Below are 14,969 nucleotides of genomic sequence, written 5' to 3' on the forward strand. Positions count from 1 at the left end.
CGTATGTGTGTTTTCATCTGTCCCTGCTGCTATCACAGAAATACGTTAGGCTGGGTAATTTATTTATTCATTTATTTATTTTGTAGAGACAGGGTCTCACTATGTTGCCCAGGCTGGTCCTGAACTCCTGAGCTCAAGTGATCCTCCTGCCACATCCTCCCAAAGTGCTGGGATTACAGGCGTGAGCCACTGTGCCTGGCCTGCCAGCGTCTTGATCTTGGACTTCCCAGCCTTCAGAACTGTAAGAAATAAATTTCTTTTTTTTTTTGAGACAAAGTTGTGCTTTGTTGCCCAGGCTGGAGTGCAGTGGCATGGTCTCGGCTCACTGCAACCTCCACTTCCTGGGTTTAAGTGATTCTCCTGCCTCAGCCTCCCGAGTAGCTGAGATTACAGGCACGTGCCACCACACCTGGCTAATTGTTTGTATTTTTAGTAGAGATGAGGTTTCACCATGTTGGCCAGGCTGGTCTTGAACTGCTGACCTCATGATCTGCCCGCCTCCGCCTCCCAAAGCAATGGGATTACAGGCGTGAGGTACCACGCCCAGCTTTTTTTTTTTTTTTTAGACAGAGTTTCACTCTTGTTGCCGAGGCTGGAGTGCAGTGGCGCACTCTCGGCTCATCACAACCTCCACCTCCTGGGTTCAAGCGATTCTCCTGCCTCAGTCTCCCAAGTAGCTGGGATTACAGGCATGCGCCACCACGCCCGGCTAATTTTGTATTTTTAGTAGAGACAGGGTTTCTCCATGTTGGTTAGGCTGGTCTTGAACTCCTGACCTCAGGTGATCCGTTGGCCTTGGCCTCCCGAAGTGCTGGAATTACAGGCATGAGCCACCGCGCCTGGCCTGTTTCTTTCATTGAAGAAGAGGGTATGGTCAGGCTCATGGCTCATACCTGTAATCCCAGCACTTTGGGAGGCCGAGACCGGCAGATCACGAGGTCAGGAGTTCGAGACCAGCCTGGCCAACGTGATGAAACCCCATCTTTAACTAAAACTACAAAAAAATTAGCTGGGCATGGCACGTGCCTGTAATCCCAGCTATTCTGGAGGCTGAGGCAGGAGAATTGCTTGAACCCGGGAATTGGAGGTTGCAGTGAGCTGAGATTGCTCCACTGCACTCCAGCCTGGGCTACAGAGCAAGACTCTGTCACAAAAAAATAAATAAATAAAGATAAATAAAAAAGAAGAGGGGTAACTGCACCAGTCTGCAAGTGATCAAATTCACCCATCTGATCCATCTGCAGCCCTGGAAGTCTGGGTGCTTCAGCCATTACCTTCTCTGAGCCTCAGTTTGCTCATCTGTAAAATGGGAACCATGAAATCCATTTTGATGGAGAAAAGGTTGTTTTAAGACATTGATCAAGCCAGGCACGATGGCTCACACCCATAATTCCAACACTTTGGGAAGCCAAAGCAGGAGGACTGCTCGAGGCCAGGAGTTTGAAACCAACCTGAGCAGCACAGCAAGACATTATCTCTACAAAAGAAAAATGTTTTTAAAAGATTAGCCAGGCATAGTGGCATGCACCTGCAGTCCCAGCTACTCGGAGGCTGAGGTGGAAGGACTGCTTAAGCCCAGGAAGTCAGGCCTGCAGTGATAGGGATCACTACACTGTACTCCAGCCTGGGTGGCTGACTGAGACCCTGTCTCAGACAAAAAAAAAAAGAAAAAAGAAGACATTGATCAGATGACCACCAAGGCACAGTCACAGTGACACCTGTAATACCACCACTTTGGGAGGCCAAACTGAGACAATCTTTTAAAGCCAGGAGTCGGAAACCAGTCTGGGTAACACAGTGAGACCCTGTCTCTACAAAAAAAAATTGAAAATAGTCCAACACAGTTTTGCATGCCTGTAGTCCCAGCCACTTGGGAGGCTCAGGTGGGAGGATCATTTGAGGCCCAGAATTGGAGGCTGCTTTGAGCTATGATGGCGCCACTGTACTCCAGCCTGGGCGACAGAGTGAAATCCCACCTCTTAAAAGGAAATAAAAAAAGGCCGGGTGCAGTGGCTCACCCCTGTAATCCCAGCATTTTGGGAGGCTGAGGCGGGCTGATCATGAGGTCAAGAGATTGAGACCATTTTGTCCAACATGGTGAGACCCCGTCTCTACTAAAAATAGAAAAATTAGCTGGGCATGGTGGTGTACACCTGTAGTCCCAGCTACCGGGGAGGCTGAGGCAGGAGAATCGTTTGACCCCGGGAGGTAGAGCTTGCAGTGAACTGAGATCGAGCCACTGCACTCCAGCCTGATGATAGAGCGAGACTCTGTGTCAAAAAAAAGAAAAAAGTCTGGGCACAGTGGCTCACACCTGTAATCCCAGCACTTTGGGAGGTTGAGGCAGGCAGATCACCTGAGGTCAGGAGTTCGAAACCAGCCTGGCCAACATGGCGAAACCCCATCTCTACTAAAAATACAAAAATTCACTGAGTGTGGTGGCGCATGCCTGTAATCCCAGCTACTTGGGAGGCTGAGGCATGAGAATCTATTGAACCTGGGAGACGGAGGTTGCAGTGAACCGAGATCTCGCCACTGCACTCCAACCTGGGCAACAGAGCAAGACTCCATCTCAAAAAAAAAAAAAAAAAAAAAAACCAAAACACTGTGTTTTTTGTGGGGCAAGCACTGTGAGACGCTCCTTGAGTCGGAGTGTTGGAGTGGGAGACAGAAAGGCCGGAGGATGTGTTTAACATTCCCTCCCGCACCAGCCCTGGAGGCCTTGAAACAAAAAGAGCGTTTCTGTCTCCCTCCCTACTGTATTCCCAGCGCCTAGACGGGCCTGGAACACAGGAAGTGCTCAATAACATTTCTCGCTTGCTAGAGAGAGGCACTAAATATGGGGAACTCTGGGGGATTTGACAACATAACTTCCATTGCCATCTCCCCACAAGAAATTTTTATTTAAATTTTTTTATTTATTTATTTATTTATTTTTTTTAAGATGGGGTTTCACCCTGATGGCCAGGCTGGTCTTGAACTCCTGACCTCAGGTGATCCACCCACCTTGGCCTCCCAAAGTGCTGGGATTACAGGCTTGAGCTGCCGCGCCCGGCCAGAAATTTTTTTTTTGAGGCGGAGTTTTGCTCTTGTAGCCCAGCTGGAGTGCAATGGCGGGATCTCAGCTCACTGCACCCTCTGCCTCCCAGGTTCAGCCAATTCTCCTGCCTCAGCCCCAGAGTACCTGGGACTACAGGTGCGTGCGCCACCATGCCCAGCAAATTTTTAAAATATTATTAGTAGACCTGTAATCCCTGCACTTTGGGAGGCCGAGGCGGGTGGATCACGAGGTCAAGAGATTGAGACCATCCTGGTCAATACGGTGAAACCCCGTCTCCACTAATACAAAAAAAATTAGCTGGGCATGGTGGCGCATGCCTGTAGTCCCAGCTACTCAGGAGGCTGAGGCAGGAGAATTGCCTGAACCCAGGAGGCGGAGGTTGCAGTGAGCCGAGATCGCGCCATTGCACTCCAGCCTGGGTAACAAGAGTGAAACTCCGTCTCAAAAAAATATATTATTAGTAGAGAAGACATGTTTTCACCATGTTAGCCAGGCTAGTCTTGAACTCCTGACCTCAAGTGATAAACCCACCTCGACCTCCCAAGGTGCTGGGATTATAGGCATGAGCCACCGTTCCGGGCCCCCATAAGAACTTTTAGGTGTACTTCAGCCTGAGGTCCCTGAACCTCTTGGGGGTGTTCAGGGTGTCTGTGAACTTTGATGGGGAAAAAAAATTCACATCTTTCTTTTCACTGACCCTAACTGATATTTACCATTTCCTCAATTAGGAATGAAGATAGCAGCAGGACCTGGGACTTTGTCCATTCGTCCCTAATAAAAGCCACACATACTTTCAGATTGCATTGTAACTGGAAACACACCCGACACTTGTCACTACTGCAAAATCACTGTGATTATTAGATCGTATTTAATGCGGTGATAAAAATAAAATCACAGGCTGGGCGAGGTAGCTCACGCCTGTAATCCCAGCACTTTGGGAGGCCGAGGCGGGTGGATCACGAGGTCAAGAGATCGAGACCATCCTGGTCAACATAGTGAAACCCCGTCTCTACTAATACAAAAAATTAGCTGGGCACGGTGGCGCGTGCCTGTAATCCCAGCTACTCAGGAGGCTGAGGCAGGAGAATTGCCTGAACCCAGGAGGCGGAGGTTGCAGTGAGCCGAGATCGCGCCATTGCACTCCAGCCTGGGTAACAAGAGCGAAACTCCGTCTCAAAAAAAAAAAAAAAAAAGGTAGCCAGGAATGGTGGCCTATGCCTGTAGTCCCAGCTACTCGGGAGGTTGAGGCAGGAGAATTGCTTGAACCCGGGAGGTGGAGATTGCAGTGAGTTGAGATCGCGCCACTGCACGCCAGCCTGGGCCACAGAGCGAGCCTCTTGTCTCAAAATAAATAAATAAATAATAGAAATAAAAAATGAAAACAGCTGCTGCGTTTATTTTCTGGAAAGCACGGGTCACTAACGGAGATGATCCCACTCGTGTGATTACTTCTCCTCTGCGCCCCAGCCCAGATGACCTGTGGCCTCCCCGAGGGCACACGCGAGCTCTTCCCGCGCCCTGCACACAGCAGGTGCTCATACCTGTGGAACGTGACCGCGCGGGCTGGGGAGAGAGGGCACGGGTGCGGGGCGCCCAGGGGACTTTCCCGGTGCCACGGGGCTGGACTCCGAAGCCGTGACGTCACGGCCCACACCCACCCGGGACGCGGAAGGGGCGGTGCGCTTCCTCCCAGGGCTTGGGCCACGGAGTGGAGCCGGCGCCCTCAGCGCGCTGCGTTCCCGGGCACCTCCGCAGAAGCCCCAGTCCCCCCAGGACCCCGCGGTGTGGATCCCTGGTAGGTGGGGAAGGGGCGAGGACGGCACGAGGTGGACGCGGTGTCGGGGGGGTTGGATGGTGGCCCCGCACCCGTTCCGCTCGCCGGGACTCCAGGCCACCTGGCCTCCCTCTTAGGGCCCCGGGGCGCCTGGCGCCGCGGTTGGAAGGTTGAGGTTTTTCTCAACCGCCAGCTCCCCTTCCTGGTGGTCCAGATCCTCCCCAACTGTCGAGATCCTCCCCAGCACCCCGATTTCCTCCCCAACAGCCTGACCCCTCCCCCAAACCCCGGATTCCTCCCCAACACCCAGGATTCCTACCTGAATGAAACTCTATATTCCTCCTCACCCCAAATTTTTGACACCCAGGCTTCCTACCTGACACCCCATATTTCTCCCAACACCCTGAATTTCTGACACCCCAGATTCCTCCCTGATATCCAGGATCCCTCCCCAATACCCCAGATTTCTTCCTGACACCCAGAATTTCTCCATGACACCCAGAATCCCTCCCCAATAGCCCAGATTTCTCCCTGACACCCTGTATTCCTCTCTGACACCCGGAATCCTCCCCAAAACCCAGGATTCCTATCTGAAACCCCATATTCCTCCTCACCCCAAATTCCTGATACCCAAGCTTCCTACCTGACACCCCATATTTCTCCCAATACCCTCAATTTCTCCCTGACACCCCAAATCCCTCCCTGACACCCTGAATTCCTCCCTGACACCCAGGATCCTTCAATACCCTAGATTCCTCCCAAACACCCCAAATTCCTCCATGACACCTAGAATCCCTCTCCAATACCCCAGATTCCTCCTGAACACCCTGAATTCCTCCCTGATACCAGGATCCCTTTCTTGACACCCTGGATTTCTCCCCAACACCCAGGATCCCAAATACTCCAGATTCCTCCCCAACACCCCAAATTCTTCCCTGACACCCCAAATTCCTCCCTGACACCCAGGATACCTCCTCAATATCCCAGATTCCTCCTGGACACTCTAAATTCCTCCCTGATGCCCAGGATCCTTCCCCAACATCCCAAATTCCTCCCTGACACCCAGGGAGGGGGTGTGTGAGGGTGTGAGGGGTGGCCCTGCACCGACGATGCTTGCCAGGACTCCAGGCACCTGGCCTCTCTCTTAGGGCCCTGGGGCCCTGTACCACCCCACACCTTTCTTTCTCCCCCTCCTAAGGCTTATCCAGCCACATGGGCCTCCTCACTGTTCCTCCACCTCCCCAGGCCCAGTCCTCACCTGCCCCAGGGCCTTTGGACAGGTGGCTTCACCTTCCTGAAACTTTCCTCCACCATCTCCACCCAGCGTCCTCACTCAGCTCCTTCTGATCTCAGCTCAATGTCACTTCCTGTCCCCAGAGGCCTCCCTTGACTGCCGTGGTCCCCTGTAGCCCCTTCCCAGCCCGTCTTTCAGAGCCACACAGGTCCCCTGGCTTATGGCCTTCCTGGGACTTTTCATTCTCTGAAATGATGTTGGGTTGCTTTCTCGCTTACTACTGGCCTCCCTGAACCAGACTGGGAGCTCTCTGAGGGCAGACGTGCCCGTCGTGATACGCAGTAGCACTTTGAACAGTTCTTGGCCCTAGTAGGTGCTCACTAAACGCATATTCAATGCATGAAGAGACTGTGAGAGTGTGGGAGGGACAGCAGGAAAGAAGAGCATGTTTCAGATACAATTAAAATATTTTAAAAGGACGAGGAGGGAGGATCATTTGAGCCCAAGTGTTCAAGACCAGCCTGGGCAGCAGAGTGAGACTCCATGTCTACAAAAAAAAAAAAAAAAAAAAAAAAATCGAAAAGAAAGTTAAAGCCAGGCCCAGTGGCTCACGCCTGTAATCCCAGCACTTTGGGAGGCCGAGGCGGGTAGATCACGAGGTCAAGAGATCGAGACCATCCTGGCCAACATAGTGAAACCCTGTCTCTAAAAAAAAAAAAAGAGAAAGTTAGCCGGGTGCAGTGGTTTATGGCTGTAATCTCAGCACTTTGGGAGGCTGAGGCAGGAGGATCGCTTCAGCCCAGGAGCCTCGGTAACATGGTAAGACCCTGTCTCTACCAAAAATACATTAGTGGGATGTGGTGCCGCACACCTGTGGTCCCAGCTACTTGGGAGGCTGAGGTGGAAGGATCACTTGAGCCCAGGAGTTCAAGGCTGCAGTGAGCTATGATTGCACCACTGCACTCCAGCCTGGGTGACAAAGTGAGATCCCATCTCGAAAAAAAAATGAAATGGGGGCTGGGTGCAGTGGCTCACGCCTGTAATTCCCAGGCAGATCACCTGAGGTCAGGAGTTTGAGACCAGCCTGGCCAAGATGGCGAAACGCCGTCTCTACTAAAAATACAAAAAATTGGCCAGGTGTGGTGACTCACGCCTTAATCCCAGCACATTGGGAGGCCGAGGCAGGTGGATCACAAGGTCAGGAGTTCGAGACCAGCCTGGCCAAGATGTTGAAACCCCGTCTCTACTAAAAACACAAAAATTAGCTGGGCACGGTGGCACATGCCTGTAATCCCAGCTACTCAGGAGGTTGAGGCAGGAGAATCACTTGAACCTGGGAGGCAGAGGTTGCAGTGAGCTGAGATCACGCCACTGCACTCCAGCCTGGGTGACAGAGTGAGACTCCGTCTCAAAAAAAAAAAAAAAACTACAAAATATTAGCGGGGTGTTGTGGTACACATAGGTAATCTCAGCCACTCAGGAGGCCGAGGCAGGAGAATCGCTCGAACCTGGGAGGTGGAGGTTGCAGTGAGCCAGGATGGTGCCACAGCACTCCAGCCTGGGAGACAGAGCTCTGTCTCAAAAAAAAAAAAAAAAAAAGAAAGAAATGAAATTAACAATCAAAAATGTTTCTAAAAAGGAAGAGGAAGGGAAAAAGTCTGCCCACATATATTGTCACACTAATATTCTATCAAGCTCTGGCTTCTTGCTGGGGACCGGTCTAAGCTTTTTAACCCTATTTCACCTTGAGGCTTCAAAACAGACCCCCATTCATGCTAAGTACCGTGTTCACGTGGGCGTTACAAATGAGGACACTGAGGCTGATAACAGACCACACACGTTGGCAAGTGGCAGAGCCAGAACCCCCCACCGCCCTGGGTGTTTTTTTATCTCATCCGGCGCCTGCTCTTCAGGGTGGGGAGTGGACTGTCGCAGCCGTGGACAGTGAGGAATGAAACTCGCCGGGTCTCCAGAAGGTGGAGGTGGCGACAGGCCAGGGAGGCTCGTGGGGGAAGCAGTCACTGAGTTAGGGTTGAGTTCAGGCCGGCGGGCAGAGAGAATGAGAAGAAAGACCATGTGATTTGAGAGACTTGCCAGGCATGCAGGTGGGGGTGGTCCTGCCTCGATGATTCTAAGTCTGGCTGGCTTTGGCGTTTTCTCCCAAACTCCCCTGAGTCCTTCTTTTAAGCAGGAGTCAGTCTTGCATGGTAATGTTCCTGGGGCACCTGTGTGCTAGCCACTGCTTTAAGAGTGCTGTACGGGCCTGGCATGGTGGCTCATGCCTGTAATCCCAGCACTCTGGGAGGCTGAGGCAGGCAGATCCATTGCGATGAGGTGTTTGAGACCAGCCTGGCCAACAGCCTGTAACTCCGTCTCTACTAAAATTACAAAAATCAGCCAGGTGCAGTGGCTCACGCCTGTAGTCCTGGCACTTTGGGAGGCCGAGGCAGCCAGATTGTCTGAGGTCAGGGGTTCGAGACCAGCCTGGTCAATGTGGTGAAACCCCGTCTCTAGTAAAAATAATTTAAAAATAAATTATTTATTTTTAAAGCAGACACTTGCCACCACTCAGCTACTCGGGAGGCTGAGGCAGGAAAATCGCTCGAACCCAGGAGGTGGAGGTTGCAGTGAGTTGAGATTGAACCACTACACTCCAGCCTGGGTGACAGAGCAAGACTCCGTCTCAAAAACATGAATAAATAAAAGAAAATAAAATTACAAAAAGTAGCCAGGCGTGGTGGTGCTTATCTGTAATCCAAGCTACTTAGGAGGCTGAGGCAGGAGAATTGCTTGAATCCTGGAGGTGGGGGTTGCAGCAAGCTGAGATTGCACCACTGCACTCCAGCCTGAGTGACAGAGCAAGACCCCGGCCCCTGAAAAAAAAAAGAGTCCTGTAGGAATGAACTCATTCACCCTCACAACTACCCTAGCTGGCAGAGCTGAGTACTGTATCCATTTCATAGATGGGAAGATTGAGCCTTTTTTTTTTTGAGACGGAGTTTTGCTCTTGTTGTCTAGGCTGGAGTGCAATGGCACAATCCTGGCTCACTGCAATCTCTGCCTCCTGGATTCAAGCAATTCTCCTGCCTCAGCCTCCCTAGCTGGGATTACCGGTATGCGCCACCAAGCCCGGCTAATTTAGTATTTTTAGTAGAGACGGGTTTCTCCATGTTGGTCAGGCTGGTCTCAAACTCCTGACCTCGTGATCCACCCGCCTCGGCCTCCCAAAGTGCTGGGATTACAGGCGTGAGCAACCACGCCCAGCCGAGACCGAGGTGCCCATGACCTGCCCAGGGTCACAGCCTGGACGTGCCAGAGCTGAGGCTGGAATCCCAAGGGCATGTTTCTACCTGTTGCTGTCTCTTGCCCTGGAGGTGACTCATTTCACATGGGTGTGGGGTCCACATGGCAGGCCTTAGCCCTCAGATGAAAGGAGCTGGACTTCTCTCATTGCTAATTGTTGCCCTGTGGGAATGTGGGCCCAGTGTGCCCAGACTGTTAATTTTCCGAGAGAATCCGGAATGCCGGAGTTTTACACAAAGTCTCTGTTCAGTGTCGGCAGTGACTTCAAGGTAATTTCAGTGTCACATTGCTTTGCCAGTGGGGTTGTCCAGGAGTCTCTGAATTTAAAAAATATATGTATTTTACTGAGGCTGAGGCCGGTGGCTCATGCCTGTAATCCCAGCACTTCAGGAGGCTGAGGCGGGTGGATTACTTGAGGTCAGGAGTTCGAGAGCAGCCTGGCCAACATGGTGAAACCCTGTCTCCACTAAAAATACAAAAATTAGCCAACCATGGTAGCAGACTCCTATAATCCCAGCTACTCAGGAGGTTGAGGCATGAGAATTACTTGAACCCAGGATGCAGAGGCTGCAGTGAGCCAAGATCACACTACTGCACTCCAGCCTGGGTGACAGACTGAGACCTTGTCTCGAGAGAAAAAAAAAATCTGGAAATGTTCAAAGGAGCCAAAAGGCTCAATGGGTTCTAGAAGCAGACAGTCTGGGTTCCAGTCCAGCTGTGTCCCTTATGAGCTGTGTGACTCTAGACTACTTAATCAACTTCTCTGTGCCTCTGTTTTCTTGTGTCAAAAACGGACCATTCCCCAGTATTACTGGATTGTAGTGAGATGTCTAAAACAGTGCTGCCCAACAGAAATATAGCATGTAGCAGCCATGCACAGTGGCTCACACCTGTAATCCCAGCATTTTGGGAGGCTGAGGCTGGCAGACCACTTGAGGTCAGGAGTTCGAGACCAGCCTGGCCAACACGGCGAAACCCTGTCTCTACTTATAAAAATTAGCTGGGTACGATGGCGGATGCCTGTAATCCCAGCTACTCAGAAGGCTGAGGCAAGAGAATTGCTTGAACCTGGGAGGTGGAGGTTGCAGTGAGCTGAGATCATGCCACTGCACTCCAGCCTGGGTGATGGAGTGAGACTCCATCTAAAAAAATAATAATAATAAAATAAAAATTAATCGTGCATTTACTAATAAATTTTCTTTAACTCAATATACCCAACATGTTTCAGCATAAAACATTATGAATGAGGCATCTTCCATACGTTGTTGAGACAGGGTCTCACTGTCTTGCCCAGGCTGGAGTGCAGTGGCACGGTCTCTGCTCACTGCAGTCTCGATCTCCTGGGCTCAGGTGATCCTCTGACCTCAGCCTCCCAAGCAGCTGGGACCACAGACATGCGCCACCACACCCGGCTAATTATTTTTATTTATTTTTGTTTACTTATTTATTTTTATAATATTCACCTGGGTACAGGTGGGCTAAGGCCGAAAAGGGCATTAGCCAATTTATTTTTATTTGTATTTTATTTATTTATTTATTTAGAGACTTGAGTTTCACTCTTGTTGCCCAGGCTGGAGTGCGATGGCCTGATCTCGGCTCACGGCAACCTCTGCCTCCCAGGTTCAAGCCATTCTCCTGCCTCAGCGTTCCAGGTAGCTGGGATTACAGGCACCCAAACCACGCCCAGCTAATTTCTATTTTTATTTTAGTAGAGACCAGGTTTCTCTATGTTGGTCAGGCTGGTCTCGAAGTCCTGACCTCAGGTGATCCGCCCACCTCAGCCTCCCAAAGTGCTGGGATTACAGGCGTGAGCCACCGCGCCCGGCTGATTTTATTTATTTATTTTGAGACATTGTTTCGCTCTTGTGGTCCAGACTGGAGTGCAGTGGCACGATCTCAGCTCACTGCAACCTCTGCCTCCCAGGTTCAAGTGATTCTTTTGCCTCAGCCTCCTGAGTAGCTGGGATTACAGGAGTCCACCACCACGCCTAGCCAATTTTTTGTATTTTTAGTAGAGACGGGGTTTCACCGTGTTGGCCAAATTGGTCTCGAACTCCTGACCTCAGGTGATCCACCTGCCTAGGCCTCCCAAAGTGCTGGGATTACAGGTGTGAGCCACACCTGGCCTTTTTCTTTTTCTTTTCTTTTTTTTTTTTAGACGGAGTCTCACTCTTACCCAGGCTGGAGTGCAATGGTGCCATCATAGCTCACTACAGCCTCAGCCTCCTGGGCTCAAGTGATCTTCTCATCTCAGCCTCCAGAGTGGCTGGGACAGCAGACACTTGCCACCACGCCCAGCTAATTTTTAAATTTTTAGTAGGGACGGAGTCTGGCTATGTTGACCAGGCTGGTCTCAAAGTCCTGGGCTTAAGCGATCCTCCCACCTCGGCCTCCCAAAGTGCTGAGATCACAGGCGTTAGCCACCACGCTGGCCTCGTGGCATTTTGCAGAGGAGGACATGGAAATTGGAGGTGGCGTGTTCCCGAAGGTCACCTTGCTAGGTCTTGGTGGCAGGCGGGGAAAGCAGACAGGGGCGTGTGGGCCGCCTTCCTGTGCTGACCTGTCTTGGGGGTGACTGTGTTTGCCTGTTCTGTTCCCTACAGATCTGCTCGGGGAGCTCCGGCGGAATCTGGAACAGTGAATGGGTAGAGGGCGCCGGGCGTGCAGAAGGCGGGCAGTGTGGAACATGCCTTCACCGCCCCCAGCTTCTGCCGCCCGAGGCCAAACCCACCTGTGCCCATGGCCTGCACGGGCCCGTCACTTCCCAGCGCCTTCGACATCCTGGGCGCGGCGGGCGAGGAAAAGCTCTTGTATCTGAAGCACAAACTGAAGACTCCGCGCCCAGGCTGCCAGGGCCGGGACCTCCTGCACGCCATGGTGCTGCTGAAGCTGGGCCAGGAGACCGAGGCCAGGATCTCTCTAGAGGCACTGAAGGCCGATGCCGTGGCTCAGCTAGTGGCCCGCCAGTGGGCTGGCGTGGACAGCACCGAGGACCCGGAGGAGCCCCCGGACATATCCTGGACTGTGGCCCGCTTGTACCACCTGCTGGCTGAGGAGAAGCTGTGCCCGGCTTCGCTGCGGGACGAGGCCTACCAGGCAGCCCTCCGTACCCTCAGCGCCAGGGACGACCACCGGCTGGGGGAGCTCCAGGATGAGGCCCGAGACCGGTGTGGGTGGGACGTGGCTGGGGATCCAGGGAGCATCCAGACACTCCAGTCCAATCTGGGCTGCCTCCCACCGTCCTCAGCTTCGCCCTCTGGTACCCGGAGCCTCCCTCGCCCCATCGATGGTGTTTCAGGCTGGAGTCAAGGGCGTTCCCTGAGGTCAACTGGCAGCCCCGCCTCCCTGACCAGCAACTTGGAAATCAGCCAGTCGCCCACGATGCCCTTCCTCAGCCTGCACCGCAGCCTCCACGGGCCCAGCAAGCTCTGTGACAACCCCCAGGCCAGCCTGGTGCCCAAGCCTGTCACTGGTGGCTGCCAGGAGCCTGAGGAGATGAGCTGGCCGCCCTCGGGGGAGATTGCCAGCCCCCCAGAGCTGCCAAGCAGCCCACCCCCTGGGTTTCCCGAAGTGGCCCCAGGTGCAACCTCGACTGGCCTCCCTGATGCCCCCGAAGCTCCAGAAAGCAGCACCCAATTCCGGGTGGAGTGCACCGAGGGGTCTGCAGGCCCCCAGTCTCTCCCCTCGCCCATTTTGGAGACCCTCAAAAACCCCTGCCCTGTCAAAGACCAGACACCACCCCAACTTTCTGTAGAAGACACCACCTCTCCAAATACCAAGCCAAGCCCATCTACTCCCACCACCCCAAAAACATCCCTTCCTCCTCCTCCATCAGCCCCCTGTTCAGCTTACCTGGCCCCCTCCTCCCTGTTCCCTTCCTCCCTGGAATCGCCATCGGAGCAGAAATTCTATAACTTTGTGATCCTCCACGCCAGGGCGGACGAGCACATCGCCCTGCGGGTCCGGGAGAAGCTGGAGGCCCTCGGCGTGCCTGACGGGGCCACTTTCTGTGAGGACTTCCAGGTGCCTGGGCGCGGGGAGCTCCGCTGCCTGCAGGATGCGATTGACCACTCTGCCTTCATCATCCTACTTCTCACCTCCAACTTCGACTGCCACCTGAGCCTGCACCAGGTGAACCAAGCCCTGGTGAGCAACCTCATGCGACAGGGGCCATCAGACTGTGTCATCCCCTTCCTACCCCTGGAGAGCTCCCCGGCCCAGCTCAGCTCTGACACAGCCAGCCTGCTCTCTGGATTGGTGCGGCTGGACGAACACTCTCGGATCTTCGACAAGAAGGTGGCCAACACCTTCACGTCCCACAAGCTTCAGGCCCGCAAGGCCATGTGGAGGAAGGAACAGGACACCCGAGCCCTGCGGGAACAGAGCCAACACCTGGACAGTGAGCGGGTGCAGGTGGCCGCCATGAACGCTGCATACTCGGCCTACCTCCAGAGCTATCTGTCCTGGCAGGCACAGATGGAGCAGCTCCAGGCAGCTTTTGGGAGCCACATGTCATTTGGGACTGGGGCACCCTTTGGGGCTCGAATGCCCTTTGGGGGCCAGGTGCCTCTGGGAGCCCCACCACCCTTTCCCACTGGGCTGGGGTGCCTGCAGCCTCCGCCCCTACACGGGTGGCAGGCTGGTACTCCCCCACCGCCCTTCCCACAGCACCCAGCCTTCCCTACAGCCTCACCTGTGCCCCCTCAGAGCCCAGGACTGCAACCCCTCATTATCCACCATGCGCAGATGGTACAGCTGGGGCTGAACAACCACATGTGGAACCAGAGAGGGTCCCAGGCACCCGAGGACAATACGCAGGAGGCAGAATGACTGCTGTCCCGACCACCTGGGGAACACACCTGGACCCAGGCATCAGCTTTGGGCAGGACCCCATAGACCACCCCGGTCTGTCCTGTCCCCTGGGAACAGTGAAAGATGAAGTTATCTGCCACTTTTAGGACATTGCCCGGGAGCCCTTCATTTAGGACAAAACGGACGTTATGGCCTTTAGGGTGGCCAGAACTGGACATGGTGTTTACAATTCCAATCTATTTCTGGGTGAGGGTTCTTGGTGGTGGAGGTATTGCTACCGTCTTTTAATTATAATAAATATTTATTGAACGCTTCTGCAGCGCCATTATCTTCTGGGACACCCTCTGCCCGGCTATTTGTTATAAAACACGTGGCTCCCGCGCCTACAAAAGGGAACCGGAAGTAGGAAGTGCACGCCTCTTGGAGGGCATAAGCCGGAAGTTGTCCACATCTGCCCTCATCCCACTGGCCAGAATATAATCACATGGTCCTACTCCTGCCGCAAGGGACGCTGGGAAATGTAGTCCTTTCTGAGCAGCCATGTTCCTTGCCGAGTCTCGGTTCTAATACCCGGAAAAGTGGAAGGAGAAGTTATTGTTGGGGGTTGGGGGCGGTGCAGCCTGGGCAACATGGTGAGACCCCGGCTCTACAAATATACAACAATTAGCCGGGCCTGATGGTGCACACCTGTAGTCCCAGCTACTCAGGAGGCCCAGGCGGGAGGATTGCTTGAGCCCAGGAAGTGAAGGCTGCAGTGAGCTATGAATGAGTGAATGAATGAATTG

At 53.3% G+C, this 14,969-nt stretch overlaps 1 protein-coding gene across 1 annotated transcript; it reads left to right on the plus strand.

The window, feature by feature from the left end:
• The first annotated feature begins 4,766 nt into the window (after positions 1–4,766).
• On the plus strand, positions 4,767–14,497 carry TICAM1 (TIR domain containing adaptor molecule 1). The gene is made up of 2 exons (XM_012436409.2): positions 4,767–4,856; positions 11,976–14,497. Exon 2 carries the CDS (start codon positions 12,112–12,114, stop codon positions 14,200–14,202), a length of 2,091 nt encoding a protein of 696 aa, XP_012291832.2. The 5' UTR covers positions 4,767–4,856; positions 11,976–12,111; the 3' UTR covers positions 14,203–14,497.
• Positions 14,498–14,969: the final 472 nt, after the last annotated feature.

This window comes from Aotus nancymaae, unplaced genomic scaffold (genome assembly GCF_030222135.1).
Source record: "Aotus nancymaae isolate 86718 unplaced genomic scaffold, 86718_ANA_hifiasm-v0.15.2.pri h1tg000028l, whole genome shotgun sequence".
Classification (NCBI taxonomy): domain Eukaryota; kingdom Metazoa; phylum Chordata; class Mammalia; order Primates; family Aotidae; genus Aotus; species Aotus nancymaae.